Source organism: Spea bombifrons, chromosome 10 (genome assembly GCF_027358695.1).
Source record: "Spea bombifrons isolate aSpeBom1 chromosome 10, aSpeBom1.2.pri, whole genome shotgun sequence".
Lineage (NCBI taxonomy): Eukaryota > Metazoa > Chordata > Amphibia > Anura > Pelobatidae > Spea > Spea bombifrons.
The window spans coordinates 18091175-18107384 of record NC_071096.1 but is presented as its reverse complement, the minus strand read 5'-3'; the positions used below and the strand labels follow the sequence as shown (position 1 = coordinate 18107384).

General features: G+C 41.7%; 1 protein-coding gene across 3 annotated transcripts in view; it reads right to left on the bottom strand.

Moving 5' to 3' along the window:
• Positions 1–16210, bottom strand: part of BSCL2 (BSCL2 lipid droplet biogenesis associated, seipin) — a 58140-nt gene that overhangs the window by 2371 nt on the left and 39559 nt on the right. The window contains exons 7-9 of one of the 3 annotated variants that reach the window (XM_053449035.1): positions 11024–11084; positions 1607–1681; positions 81–1152 (exon numbers count right to left, since the gene is read on the bottom strand). In XM_053449035.1, coding sequence (XP_053305010.1) covers positions 1133–1152; positions 1607–1681; positions 11024–11084 — 156 coding nt within the window. In that variant the 3' untranslated portion in view covers positions 81–1132. Of the gene's footprint in view, positions 1–80; positions 1153–1606; positions 1682–2535; positions 3075–11023; positions 11085–16210 lie in introns of those variants that run through there. The other 2 variants (XM_053449034.1, XM_053449036.1) reach the window with 2 other exon arrangements.

Genomic DNA, 16210 nt, shown 5'->3' with positions numbered 1-16210 from the left:
TTTGAACACTGAAAGAAAAGAGGTAAATGGTGGTTGAATAAAAGCATATGGTGAAAAGGTAGGAAAAAGCTCCAGATTCATTGAAAGAGTAAAGGATGGGTTAGAACTTTATTTCAAACATGAACACATGTAATACTGATGCAGGCTACGGACACTTACTAAATGATGTAATCCAAGCTAGTGAAACTCATCTTTTCTGAAACATTTCAGACACCTTGTGTGGCGGCCTGTGCTGTCACTGGGTTGACATTCTAGATCAGAATTTCTTAATATCAGTCCTCAAATATACCTGTCGCTAACGTGTAAAAAAGAAAAAAACCCACATGAAGATAAACAGGAAAACACATAAAATGGGCTTCACCCCAAAAACATTGACTAACAGAACACATGAAAAAGCACAATGATGCTATTTTGCACATGTTAAAACTGTTTAGCAGGCTTTTGCGCTTTTGGAATGGCTAGTGGGAACCAGATCTATATGTTTAATATTCATTTAAATCTAGAGATTCCGTTTCGTTTGCCAGTTCTCACAAATATGCTATACACCAAATTTCCAAAGAAGGAAAAAACATGGTATCTGAAAGTACATTTTTACATTTAAAGCACCAATTTAAAATTGTTTCCAAAAAAATATCAGTATGTTGAAAATGGGGTGGAAATATTTGAAAACAAGTACTTGTAGAATGAATGTCATATAAGGGATATAATGTATAAACAAACAGTGGTATACAGTTATATACACAAATTAAAAAAACATATTGCATATCTTAATCTGTGTCGCAAATCGTTTAATATTCACTCCTCAACATTAGTTATATACACCAGAGCCTTACATAAGTAAGACTTGAATACAATGTGCCCTGTACAACTGAAACCTTTCATTCCAGGTACCACTGTTTTGGTCCCTCTTCAAACAGTACTTCCAGGACTTTTCTTGTTTTTAGCTGCTGCAGCATGGGCTCTAGCTTCCATCTTGTGCACTGCAATGCTAGAGCTCTATGCATAACAGTGTTCAAAAAGTGTTCTCGTTCAGTGTGCTAGTTTGAGTCTTGAAGCACAGGCATCTTTGTGTTCAGCTCAGCTTTGACATGATCATGGTTTTCACTGTCAGAAAAAGACGAAGGAACTTGATCTACAAATTCAACAGATTCTCTGTATGCCAAAAGATAAAGAAGAAAACAAACAAATGTGATCGAATATTAAGGAACCTGCAGGGGGGGGTGAACATATATTGTTCTACTGATTACCTATACTATGACTTCTAAGATAAAAACAGTAATGGACAAAAAAAATCTGAGACGTTCCTAACATATACCACAGGCCAAAACAAAAAAAAAAAAGCTTCTGATCTGAATAGCCCACTACTTATAGCATTCAACCCAAGATCAACTAAAACCAAAATGAGTAGACCACAGAAGCCAAACAGTTCTAATCTACAAATAAAATCTCATACTTTGATATGCTTTAAAGTATGAAGCACATCATTTAAAAATGGGTGTTTTGTGTTCAGGTGCAACAAAGAGCATGAGCAGCAGAAACCTAAAAAAGGCTAACAGTAAGGAAAGAGGTGAATTGGTTTGATCACAATGAGCTCATTAAGACTTACCAGAACTGGTTGAAGAGTCTTCTGTATCCCTTTCACTTCGGCCAATACTCTCAGCGGCAGGCAAGTCACTGTCCCCTAATTAGGGAGAACATCAGTTGGCATTAAACACTCACCCTTTTACAAGCCAACATAAGTAAGCCTTTTTACTCTTTCACACACTCATATGCATTACCTCTATGCAGGATCTGTCCATGGTGGAGTCTTGTGGAAGATTAAATTTAAGGATCTCCCCAATTACCTTCAGTGCAATCCCTTGAAATTAGCATATCTGGGACTGAAAACAGATCCTACATCTCTGTGAACTTGGCACCTGTCAGTTCATAATGCCACTTCATCAGAATGCCCCTCTCAACAGACATGATCAGTTTTTTGGTAAGCTAGGGTTGGGTGCAGAATAGGACCCAGACTAAGCAGATCCAGCAAAGGCTTAGGCCTGATTAGATCTGTCGCTTACAGACCAACATGTTCCAAATACCAAACCCAAAAAATGGCAAAACAGACTCCCACATCTCTTGATTTTGCTCACAACTTGAGCCTGAAGGACTTGTGTGTATGTGTTATATATACACATATACACGTGACAGAACCCTCCATCACTTGGGCCACTGGGCCCTGACTTTGTAAAGACCCCAGCAGTATATCATCCCGTCACTTGCTGAGGGGATTATATCCGGCAGACAGCCAGGATCTGCAACCGGGGAGTGACCACCATTGTTTTAGTTTAATGTTGTATAAGTCAGTCTTGTTATAAAGGGGTTAATGAGAATCTACTATGGTTTAGCAAGACCACAGGCAGCCAAGGTTGGAGCTATACCCCGTTAGCAATTGTCTGTTACTTATAAGAAAGAAAGAAAAAATAGAATATAGCTATATTCCGTATATTCGGAATTTGAAGATATTTTGAAGATATATATATTTTTTTTTTTTTTTTTTTTTTTTTTTTTTTATTAGGTCCCGCTTATCACTACTATCAGGAAGGCTTTACAAATCTATATAGAATGACCGCAATGCCTCTCCTATTTGATCTGGTGAGATACAAATTTTATCCTTCTAGTTAATTGTATATTCTCGATTTAGCTGTTCTACTCGTTTTTAATACGACCCCCCAATTTTGGTTAAAAAAATAAATCAAAACCACTGTTTTTGTCCTAAAAAATAGTTTAATCATTAAAACACACAACAACCAGATTATCTGTAAAGCATCAAACATGTAAAACCTAGCATGTATCGGAGGGAAAAACAACAGTGTTTGTTTCTATATTTTTTTCAATAAATGATGATTGGAATGATATCTTCCTCATCCTCTCCTTTGTTTTCAGTGCTGTGTCATGCCATAAGATATCATGCTCTGTGCCATTAGTAATGCAGCATTTCTTGAAGTCAAGAACAATGCTGTCAGCAGAAGTCAGGCTCCATGCATGAAGTTCCCATTCACATAGAAGACTGATAGATGGCTTCTTAATTTTTCCTGTTGGAGTGAGAGCGTGATCATCAGAAAGGAGCCATGCCCTGTACTGCCTTCTTAAATGGTATTTAAATGGTTTATTAACCACAACATCCAGTACTTGTAACTGTGAGATCATCGGGATGATGACCGAATCAGTGTTCATCTTTGAAATCTGCTTTTTAACATTTGAGGTTAAACATCCTCAGAATCCATCGAGGGCAAGCATTCCTCTTCTTTTCTGCACTGGATTCCCTGTTGTCTTCCCCAAACTTTAACCCCTTAAGGACAGGGCTTATTTTTTCTTTTTGTGCCCTTTGGGACCGAGGCCGTTTTAACACTTTTGCAGTGCTTGTGTTTAGCTGTAATTTTCTCCTCACCCATTTAGCGTACCCACACAAGTTATATATTGTTTTTTTCAGGACAAGATGGGCTTTCTTCAGACCATTATTTTGAGCATATCATGAAATCTTTTTGGTGGGTTCTGCTGCTTCTTTGTAGGAGGAATTCTAAAAATAAAATGGGTAGCCCCAATTCTGCTAGACTCCATCACCACCCAGGGACCAGGTGCATCTCGGTACAAGATACCTGGAAAAACTGGGGGGAGGGGGTTGCCTTCTTTTGGATGAACAGCAACAAATTAACAAATATAGGAAAGGCTGAACTTGATGGACGCATGTCTTTTTTCAGCCTATATAACTGTGTGTAACTTGAAGCTGAAACCGCAAAAAAAAACTGTTGCATTCCGGGATTTGCTTTTTTGTGCAACAAAAACGCGTTTATGGTTGCAATTTATCTGATGCAAATTGCAACCATAAACGCGTTTTTGTTGCACAAAAAAGCAAATCCCGGAATGCAACTGTCTTTTTTTGCAGTTTCAGCTTCAAGTTACATATAGTTACTTTTGTCTTCTTCATTATGAGGTAGCGCTGTAGGAGCTGATCTGACAGATCAACCCCACCCATGTTCTTGTTATAGGCCCTGATGCACACAGTTCTCTCATCGTGGATGGTGCTCAGCACGCACACTTCTTTTCTGTCCATGAACTTCAATACCAAGAGCTCCTCTTGATGTAGAGCTGAGGTCTCCCCCTTTCGTAGTCGGGTTCGTGCCAGATGTTGTGGGAAACCCATGTGGTTCTTTCTTATAGTACCGCAAGCTACTGTGTCAAAACAACACAGCAGCTTGAACAAAGGGATGCTTGTATAAAAGTTGTCAACAGACAAGTGGTAGCCTTTGTTCATAAGGGGGGATATTAGGTCCCAAACAAACTTGGCACTTGTTCCCAGATGTTCGGGGCAACCTGGAGGGTCAAGGTGGCGATCCTTTCCCTTGTATACCCGGAAAGCCTGAGAATACCCAGTTTCACTCTCACAGAATTTATACAATTTTATTCCATACCTGGAGTGCTTGAGTGCTGATGTGCAACATCACTGCCTATGCAGTTATCAATAGTAAGGAAGGGGTTAAAATAAAAAGGGCGGCTCTTATAAGAGGGGAATTGTTTTTATTTTTTATAATTTTTTATTTTTTTTAACCCCTTACCGTCCATTGCCGGGTCAGACACATCATGCAAAACGGTCACTTAACGACCTATGACGTGGCTGACACGTCATGAGACTTAAACAAGTGTTGCAACAGCTTAAACAGTGTTGCTGTAATGCCTCGATGTCGAGGCATTCAGCAACACCGAGATTGGCATCATGGGCCATGTCTGGCCCCTCCCCGAGGCATCAACATCCGCCATACATTGTATCAACGATCACCTCCTAAACTTCAATGGTGTTGCTGGAATGCCTCGATCAGGAGGCATTCAGCGACACCAACCACTTACCCCAGGATGGGCTGTGACCGCTCCGGAGAGTGCTCACAGCCGCCACTGCCGGTGATCTTCACCATCCGCAAGATAGCGGCCGCCATGTAAAAAAAATAATAAAGTTGAAAAAGTTCGCTAGGTGGTCTCCAGACCCTCTAGAGAACTCTGGCTCCACATGCAGGTTGAATATAGGTACTGCATTCAACCATACAAGTCAATGGAGCCCAGCTTTCTAATCACTATGTGATTAGTAAAATATTATTTTAAAAAAATAAAAAAATAAAGGAAAAAAAAGCTTAAAAAAATGGTAACATTTGAAAATTATTATGCATCAGAGGAACTATCCAGTTCCAGCAAAACATAAAAAAGTCCAAAAAGAAAAAAATAAATAAAATAAAAAGTTTATTATTATAAGCAAGTGCTAAAATTAGTGTTGTATCTTCCCAAAAATCCTGACATGGAAAAATTTAAATAAAAGCATTTCAAATACCCAAGGGGTGTCTAATTTAAAAAAATGAATGGTTTGATGGGATAAATTGGAGTGAACGGGCTCAAAGATAGGGCATAGGCACAGACTGACCAAAATGGGGGGGGGAGCGCACTTCCAAAATGTGGCATTTTAACCCCAAACAGCAGTCAAATCCATGCATGGGTGGTATCACTGTACTCGAGAGATGTTGTTGAACACATATTAGGGTGTTGTTTGATAGTGACATATACCTGGAGCTATAAATTTATACCCAAAGTTCAATTTGTGTAAAAAAAATACCAAAAATAAATACTACCACAAAGTGTGGCAAAGGCTGGTTGTAGAATCTCATGCATGGAAAGGGTTAAAATACTAGCATTTAAAATACCTTGGGGTGTCTAGTTTTCAAAAATATATGGTATGATGGGGTAAATTGAATTAGCCGGCTTCAAAGATGGTCCTATTAGGACATGGGGGCAGAATGACCAGATGCAAAAGTTCCAAGTTAAAAAATGTGCGCTTCCTAAATGTGGCGTTTTACCTCCCAAACAACCCGACAAACCCACGCATTGGGGGGTATGACTGTACTCAGGAGATGTTGCTGAACACATATTGGGGTGTTGTTTGAAAGTGTTGTATACCAGGAGCTGTAAATCCATACCTGAAGAGCAATTTTAGCGATAAAAAATACAAAATAAATTACTACCACAAAGTTTGACAAAGACTGGTGGTAGAATTAGTGCATGGAAAGAGTTAAAATTCTAGCATTTGAAATACCTTGGGGTGTCTAGTTTTCAAAAACATATGATTTGATGGGATAAATTGCGTTGGCCGGCTTCAAAGATACCCGAAATGGCACATGGGGGAAGAATTACCAGATTCGGAAAAAATGGTTTTGAAATAGCAAAACGCTACTTGTACTTACTGCTCCATAACTTGCAGAAAAAAGCAAAAAAACATAAAAACATTGGGTATTTCTAAACTCAGGACAAATAGTAGAATATATTTAGTAGGTTTTTTCATTAGCTTTTTTGGATGAGTAAAAGATTTTTTGGGTAAAAGTCAGAAAATGTGGGTTTTTTTTTTTTTTTTTTACATTTTTCATCATATTTTATTATTTTTTTATGGGAAATTAGATAATATGGTATCTGAAGAAAGCCCTTCCTGTCCTGAAAAAACAACATATAATTTGTGTGGGTTCACTAAATGAGTGAGGAGAAAATTACGGTACATCTAAACACGAACACCGCAAAAGTGTTAAAACAGCCTGCTTTACCTCACGATCTGCCTCAATGAAAGCAAGCAATGAAGGGAGACGGATCTTTACCGGTCAAAGACAATGTTTATAAACATTGCCTTTGACTGGGCAAATCAAGATCACTTTCCTGAGCGATCATAAGGCTTCGGGTGTCAATCACTGGATGCTGATGGCATCCAACAACACCCCCTGAGTGAGGAAAGTGATTTGTAATCGCTTCTGAGGCTATTGCCAGGAGAAGAGCAGTGCCCTGCCGCTAGAAACTTTGTTTAAGAAACGATCAAAGGTTGTTCTTTCAAAGGTTGTTGGTGTTCCTGAATTGCCTCGATATCAAGGCATTTCAGTAACACTGAGTGATGGAAGCTATTGGTGATCGCTTGCTGATCACTTTTACCGGCGGCATGGCACCGTCATATTTAAAAGACATGCCGTCTTTTTAATTAACTAATATAAATGCTCCGGGAAGCAATCTAACCGATTCCCGACGTTTTTTTCTGCGTTGCTGAATGTCTGCATTACAGCAACACCATCTTTCATTGCTTTCTGAACTCATTTAACCCCATGACGTACCAGGCATGTCATAGGTCATCAACTGACCGTTTTTGCGTGATGTGATCCATCCCTTCTCTTGATCGATCACTCCTGATGACACTGTTTCTTTTGGCATGGTTTTCCTTTTCGGCATAACGTATGGCAGAAGCTTTGTTCCATCTCCATAATGGTTATTTACGATTTCTCATTGCCAGTAGATTTTATGAGAACTGACTTCTCTCCCATATTGTGCGCTGTAACATTGGTTGGCATTTTAAAGAACACTTGAGTTTGATCTGCATTACAGATTTGACTGAGGGCATACTCAAGCATTTTCATTAGAGTGATCACAAAGCGTTGAAAGGAAAGGAGTTTTTCACTAAAGTCATTTGGTAGTCTTTATACTAAAGTTGTGCGTCACCTCAAGGCCAAACCGTATCTTAGCATCATCCTTTTACACCATCCCATGCTGGCTTTAAATTTAGTTATTTGTATCTATTTTGCAATTTCCAGTGTTTTTTTCTGCATAGCTTCTCTGGTTACAGGGTATCCTTTGCTATGCATTTCACATACAAACTCTGCTACCTGTTTGTCATGGCGCCCAACATTAGGGCCTTTAAAACTTTTTCTGGTCGAATGTGTGTTCAGTCTTCTGTCTATCGTCTGACATTACTTTCTGGCACCTGCAGAGTTGTTGGCTTCTTCTGCCTCATTTATCACCATAGTTTTAAGATTGGCATTGTAGCTCCTATGTATGAATTTGTTTGTAGATTTGCCTTTTCCTTTCCCTTGAAGGCTCTCAGCTTGATGTGGAAGCACTTGGCATGTCGCTTGAACACTCATCTGGATATCATTACGGCAATTTGAAATCAGAATATGGTGTGTATTGTAGAATGAAATAGGCTATGCAAGCTGTCACCCACTTATACTATGCCACTCACTTATAATGGGGAATGAGGGTAGTAATGTGTGGTGGTACATTTTATTAAATGTGTAGATTGTTTTTTTTATTATTATTATTTATGTTTTACAGTTCATTGTAGGGCTGCAACAACTAATCGATAAAATCGATAATCAATGAAAATCATTGCCAAAACGCTCTGAAAAATACCCCTAGTTTTATAATGTGTTTCACTTAGTGTGACTCACAGCAGCAGTCCCTCCCTGCAGCTATGGTTAATGGGGTGTTTAGGGTTAATTTATGGGCAGTTGTGGTTGATGGGGTTTTTAGGGTTCATTTAGGGGCAGTTGTGGTTAATGGGGTCTTTAGGGTTAATTTAATGCTGAGGACTGAAGATTAATTTAATTAATTTAATAGGCTTAATTTAAGGTGCAGTTAGAGGTAAAGGGGGGGGGCAAACTAAGGGGAATCTAAATGCTGGGGGCAGCGAAGATTGACCCTGTATTGTGTCAGTGTGCTGCAAACAAGTCTGTGAATCTATGAGGGCACTATGGGATATCTGGGGGGTATAAGGCATATCTGGGTAGGACGGAGTGACATATCTGGGGGTATCACGCATACTGTGGTATAAGGCATATCAGGGGGTACAGTGGCATATCAGGGAGTATAAGGCATATGTCTGGGAGGCAATGTGGCATGTCAGGGGGCACAGTGGCATATCAGGGGAGGACAGAGTGGCGTATCAGGGGGTATAAGGCATATCAGGGGGCACAGTGGCATATTTGGGGACACAGTTGCATATCTGGGGAAGACGGAGTACCATATCTGGGGCTATAAGGCATATGTTAGGAGGGCGGTGTGGCATATCTGGGGGTATGTGACATCTGGGCTCAAATGTGCATAACTGGGGGGGAGGGGGCAGGTTGGGAAATAAAAACAAGATATGCATTTTATCAAAGTTTTTTTATTCTGCTGTTTGTTTATTAAATTATTTTAAATGAAAAAAAAATGAATGTAAATTTTTCATTTATCCAATTAATCGAAAAAATAATCGGCCAACTAATCGATTATGAAAATAATCGTTAGTTGCAGCCCTAGTTCATTGTTTGAGGCTGGCATGGGAGCTGTCCTTTTGCAAGAATATTAGGGCAAGGAGCTCCACATTATTTAAGTAGGAAGCCTAATTGCCAGGAACTATTCAATAGCTGAGAAGTAATGCCTTGCTATAAAATGGGCTTCAGAAACTCTAAAGTATTATCTGCTAAGTACATTAATTCGGCCTAGTAACTTATCATGCCCCTGTTATTTGGATGTGCCAGAACAGGGAGAAAAATAGTTACCTGATAGTTCCTTATCAGCCCTTGAATTATTTAAGCAGAAAAAGTGCATGGTCAAAACAGCATATGTTAACATCCATGAATGCTCACCCAACTAGGTCAGACCTGGGGTTTGGGATGTGGTAATGCAAGTAAAGGTACTCGAGAGTAGATAGGGTAAAATGCTTGGTACTAGAGGACTGCATTGGGATGCGGGTCCCGCGGGATCTGTCCAAAATATTCCGGGCACGGGCAGTTTTTTGGGTGTTGCGGGCGGTCAATGTACCTGCAGGTCCCAGTAATCCCGTGCATTCCCGCAAGTCTGCCTTCGCGTTGCTCGCACACAGCGTCTCTTCTCTTTTTCCGCCCAGGAATCCAGCAGGGTCACGTGAATTTATGTCACGTCACATGACTCTGCTCCATTCCTGCTTCCCCTGGGCGGGGCAAGAGAAGAAACGCTGTGTGCGAGCAACGTGAAGGCAGCTTTGCAGGAGTGCGCGGGAAATCGGTTCAGGTAAGGGGGTGGGGGAGTTTGCATGAACCAGTATCTGTGAACGAGGGAATGAATGAGTACCTGTGAATGAGGGAATGAATGTTTGTGAATGATGTTCGCGGGAGCGAGGGGGTGGGATTGCACAGGAGTGGAACACAGACGTTGCGGGAGCGGGCGGTAAGGTCAGAAATTCAGCGGGATTAAGAAAACTGGGTATGTTGGTTAAAGCTAGTGAACCTGAGTGCCAAAAGAATGTCATATTTGGAAATGCTTATTTATTCAGTAGACTGTGTTATTTATATATTGTTGGTTTACCTGGGACATGTAAGCGGTTTACAAGCTTGTCACCTAAATTGAAGCTACGAAAATTGGCCAGGCCGTGCATGGAACTTAAATTGACAGTCTGCTTCTCAAAACAGCTTCACAAATTATCTATTTACAGTACTGCTGCAATCAACTAGTGTGGTCTCCCAGGGTTAAAATACAAAATAGACTATTCACCACTTCCCATAACATTACCTTTACAAATGTCCCACTAGGTTTAAAGCCTGGTTTAATCTTGCAGCTGCCAGGCCTTGCATTTTACAAATGATCAGCATTTTTAATTAACCTTTTCTAACAGCTTTAAATATTGAAATTTCTGTGTTAGTAAAAATAAAAACAATGTTTCTATATTGGGCCTAAAAGGATTACAATCTTCTATTGGTGTTCAATGTTGACCAGAAGAGAGTCTCAAAAAAAAAAAAAAAAAAACCTTGAAAAGGGCCATTTTCCATTGAAATGTCAGGTAAAGATCTCAAGGATATTTTCTTTATCAAATATTGGATGTATAACATATTGCTATTGCATGATAATTATGCGTATTCCAGATCTTTGCATAATATATTTTATAAGCATCATTGGTGTGCTAACCTTTTGTTATCTTGAGCTAGTCATTTGTTGGGGCTGTGGGCAGAATAAGGTATTTAGGTTACAGCACCTGTCTTCATTATCATTTATTTTTATTTCTGTTGTGCCTTCATGGGTCATTCTCATTGAACTAAAAAAGAAAGCCTACAGGCTACTACTGTAGTTTCAATAAGACGTCTGACATTTGAATGTCTTCATTAGCAAAGTAACACATTCATGAACTACCATCAACTACACAAAAGGCAGATTAACACATAGAAAATTATTTAAGTGACCTCACCAGGTTGGATACTTCCTTCCATTTCTGTTCTTTCCATGCTGCCTGTACTTTGCCCTTCAACCTGGATGGAAAGTGGCAAGAATGATTAAAATCCAAGAGTTCCTATTCCCAACATTTTAATTAGCATGCCTCATGTCTCACCTGTGCCAGTTAAATTTAACACTTCACTAAATGCAGCATTAGAAAACACCAGTCCTACTACTGCTGAAGGCCCAACAGTCTTCAAAGGATTACCCAAAGAATGTGCATTAACCCCTTAACGACCATTCACGTGCCAGGCACATCACAGAAACATGGTTAACAACTGATGAGGTACCTGGCATGTCATTGCATTAAAAAAGCTCAAAGGATTTTTCTTTGCTTAAACAGCGTTGCTGTAATCTCTTGATCCTCCCTACTGACTATGGGCCCCGGCTTTGTAAAGACTTCTGTGGCTACCCCCAGGAGTATACCATCTCATCACTTGCTGAGGGGATTATCTCTGGCAGCCAGCCAGGATCTACCACCAGGGAGTGACCACCATCGTTTTACTTTAATATCAGACCCCCCCACCCCATGGTGCACAACTATGGTGTCTCTTCCCCCCAGTTCCTCCACTACAGACATTTACCCCGGGCCTAACCTTGAAACTGATTTTGGCAAGTAATAGATAGTGGAGGTTGGGACCCTATTGTATTGTTAATCCCTTTACTGACCCTGTTGTCTCTGGAAGGCAGATTACAGGGGCCGGTTTGTATCCCAATCGGATTTCTGTTAATGTATGCTTTGCTATCCAGCCCTGTGTGTGAAAAATAAAGTAGTCTACGTTTTGGTTTATACCCTACACAGAGTCTCGCCCAGCGATCAAGAAACCAGGGAAAGAGTGTGTTGTCCCAGGCTAAGGGAGCACAAATCAGCGGAGGTAGTCGGTCGGACTATCCAGCTCTGTAACTATATAAATTTTTTAAGCAAGTGCTAAAATTAGCGCTGTATCTTCACAAAAATCCTGGCATGGAAAGAGTAAAAATAATAACATTTGAAATACCCATGGGTTGTGTTCAAAGATGTCTCAAATAGGACATGGGCACAGACTGTAGCGATGTCAAAACGTATTTGCCGAATATAGGCCTCACTTTCCACGGGGGGGAAGTGCCGGCACGGGAGGTTGTCTAACAACCACCGCTGCCGGCACTTCTGCTCGATGTACTTTATCAATATCCCTTGCCAGGAATTCCCATGTTAAAGCACATCGTGCAGACGTGCCGGCAGCGGAGGTGGTTTACACTCGCAACGCCGCAGCGGGTGAACGTCTGCACGATGTACATTACCATTCTTCCTCGCCAGTACTTCCCATGGCGGAAGTGCCGGCAACAGAAGTTGTATACACATACTCCGTAGATGTCCCCCACCGGCCCTGCAAGAACCCGGGGAGTCTGCACTGGTAAGTCTAAAAAAAAACCCGAGAACAAGGATACTATTATAATAAGTGTGTGGCACATATGTATAAGGACAGAATGGAGAATCACCGAACCAACAGAAGAACATAAACAGAAAGCAGCCTAAGAACTGCAATCACGAGATCCGCAGAGGAGTCCAGCCAAACCCCCAGAGCATCCCAAAGGAGACAGGGAGAGACTCCGTATGAAACAGGAAGAAAGAAATGGGGAAGATGGACCTTCAAGTCGCCGTGGACATTCCAGACTTCGGACGCTTAGCTTGCACCATCTCTAATTCCTGAGAAAGGTGACACGGTGAAGAGGCAGAAGGAGCCGCTGGAGGAAGGTCATCCTCGTCGGACAGAAGAAGCCGGAAACCGGCATCCGAAGACAGCGCCACCGATTGTTTACCATTCCTCCAGATGAGACACTTCTTTGGATAATCCCAGAGATATGGGATGGAGTGAAACAGAGACAGGAAGCGATTTCGATTTTGGGATCCTATGGATACGATCCATCAGCAAGTCAGATCCGATAAGTCCGGCAATAAAGATGGAAAAAAAACATTCAAAACTTCTTCAGGGATGCCACGAATTTGCACATTGTTGCGTCTTGATTGATCTTCAAGATCTGTCTCTTTAAGTTGTAGACGAAGGAGGGTGTCCTCTAAAGCATTGTGGCGGTCCACCAATTCATTATAGGCCCCCGAGTATTCCTCAAATGTATTTTCAAGGTGGTTGGTTCGTGACCCAAGTTGCAGCAAGTCTTGCTTGAAATCAGCAAACACATCTTGGAATGGAATCAGTCATGGAAGTTTTCAAATCTTCCAGCATGCGGTGCAGGAGAGCAGGAGTAATTTGTTGTTCTGTCTCCAGGTTCAGGTCTCCGACCTCCAGGTCAGGCTGTGAGGACATGAGTGAGGCTGCGGCGCCATCTTGGCTGGTAGGCCCAGCGTGCGTTTTCTTCTCAAAATATTGCGGTAGACTGTTGGACCCACGTTTAGAATGTTTAGGTGGCATCTTAGGTACCTCCAGAGTGTAAGCCATACACACAATAGTGTAGTGAGTAGTATGTAGAAGTTGGAAAAGCCGCTTAATCGCCAATACGCCGGCAGAACTCCACACTTAAGCCTCCATCTTGTTCCGCAGTTAGGCCACGCCCCCTTTTTTGATTGGGTGACTAAAGTAATTGATCAAGGTGGTGCAGTAGACATTGCGTATCTGGATTTCAGTAAGGCCTTTGGCACTGTGCCACATAGAAGAATTATAAATAAACTGCAATCTCAATGTTGTTTAATTTATTAGGGAGTGGCTGAGTGACAGAAAACAGAGGGTTGTAATCGATGGCGTATATTCAGAGCAAGGTCTTATTACCAGTGGGGTACCTCAGGGATCCGTACTTGGACCCAGTCTCTTTAATATTTTTATTAGTGATATTGCAGAAGGTCTTGATGGAAAGGTATGTTTTTTGCTGACGACACAAAAAATTGCAACAGGGTTGGTGATCCTGGAGGGAGAAGCCAAATGATTTAGGTAAACTGGCATTTAATGTGGATCAATACAAAGTAATGCATATAGGGCATAAAAACCCAAGGCGAGAGTATAGAATATTTGATACTGTCCTAACCTCAATGTGCGAGGAAAGGGATTTAGGTGTAATTAATTCTGAGGATTTAAAATAGCGGTAATGCTAGCAGAATACTTGGTTGTATAGCGAGAGGTATTAGCAGTAGAAAGAGGGAAGTGCTTATGCCGTTGTACAGATCACTCGTTAGACTTCACTTGGAGTATTGTGTACAGTACTAGAGACCGTATCGCCAGAAGGATATAGATATGCTGAAGAAAGTTCAGAAAAGGGCTACTAAAATTATTAATGGATTACAGGATAAAGCTTACCAGCACAGGTTAAAAGGATCTTAACATATATATAGCCTGGAAAAAAGACGTGTCAGGAGGGATATAATAGAAACATTTAATTATTTAAAGAGAATCAACAAGATAAAGGAAGAGAGTTTATTTAAATTTAGAAATACTACCACAACAAGAGGACATAGTCATAAGCTAGAGGGGCAAATGTTTAAAGGTATCAGGAAATATTACTTTATGGAAAGGGTAGTGGACGCAATGAATAGCCTTCCGGCAGAAGTGGTAAATGTTAATACAGTAATGCAGAGGCGTATCTAGGGTATGGCACCTATGGCGCATGCCATAGGCGACATTTGAAAGGGGGGCGCCAGTGAGCAGCTTTCAAACGCCGTCTTTTTTTTTTTTTGGGATGCGGAGGAGAGAGAGGGGCGCCTAGCAACCGCTCGGCGCCCCTCATTCTCCTCCAAGAGGCCTCTACCTCTGTCCCGGTGCCGGCATTCCATGCTGAGCGCCGTAATATGACGTCATATTTCGGCGCTCAGCAGTGGAGAAGCGGGCACCAGCGAGCAGCTTTTAAACGCTGTCTTTTTTTTTTTTTTTTTGATGCGGAGGAGAGGGGCGCCTAGCAACTGCTCGGCGCCCCTCGTTCACCCCATCAAAAAAAAAAGACAGCGTTTAAAAGCCGCTCGCTGGTGCCTGCTGCTTCACTGCTGAGTGCCGAAATATGACGTCATATTACGGTGCTCAGCGGTGAAGCAGCGGGCACCGCAGCAGTGCAAGAAGACAGAAGCCTCGTGCTCCCGTCGCTGGACCTCAAGGTGAGAGAACTACAAAGGGGGAGAGGGTAGATAGTGAGTAGGGGGAGGGAGAGAGGTTAGAAAGTGATAAGGGAAGGAGAGGGGTTAGAAAGTGATAAGGGAATGAGAGGGAGTAGATATAAGTGTGAATGCATTGAGTGAATGAGGGAGAGCATGAGTTAATATGTGAATGTATTGTCTGAATGAGGGAGAGCACCCCACGGGGGGGGGTCCGGCACGGGAGATCGCGCATCGCGCAGACGTTCACCAGCAGCGGCGATGAGCGTGAACGACCTCCGCTGCCGGCACGTCTGCTCGATGTACTTTAACAATCTTCCTTGACGGTACTTCCCACGGCGGAAGTGCCGGCACCGGAAGTTGAATACGCGTTATGCGTAGATGTCCCCCCGCCGGCCCCGCAAGACCCCGTGGAGTCTGCACCGGTAAGTCTGTGGGGGGGCATCTTGGGGACAGAGTGGCAGCATATCTCGGGGGGTAGAGTGGCAGCATATCTCGGGGGGGTATAGTGGCAGCATATCTCGGAGGGGGGATAGAGTGGCAGCATATCTCGGGGGGGTACATCTTCAGGACAGAGTGGCAGCATATCTCGGGGGGGGCAGAAACTTTTTTTCTTTAAAAAAGCACCTAACTTTTAGGGTGTGACCTATATTCAGGTGCGGCCTATATTCGAGCCAATACGGTACCTTTAATGCCGTGTTTTTATGTGAATTCCAATTGATCTATACCTGCAAAGCTGGGTTTTTGTGTTATTCTGTAGATCCATATCTGCTATGCTATGTTTCCATACATTATGTATGTATACCTGCAAATACAGGGTTAATATGTCTTATTCAGTTGATTAATACCTGCAAAGCTGTTTCCATGTATTTATTTGAGCTATACCTGCGATGCTACGTTTCATATATTATTATTGTATACCTGCAAATACAGGATTTGCATGTCTGATTCTGTTTATTTGATATATACCTTCAGTGCTGAGATCACAAGTGAATTTTGATTGATCTGGGTATGTGTGTTGATCTATATCTGCTATCGGCAGCAGGGTCTAATATTTATATATATATATGGGCAGCAGGGGCTAATAAATGG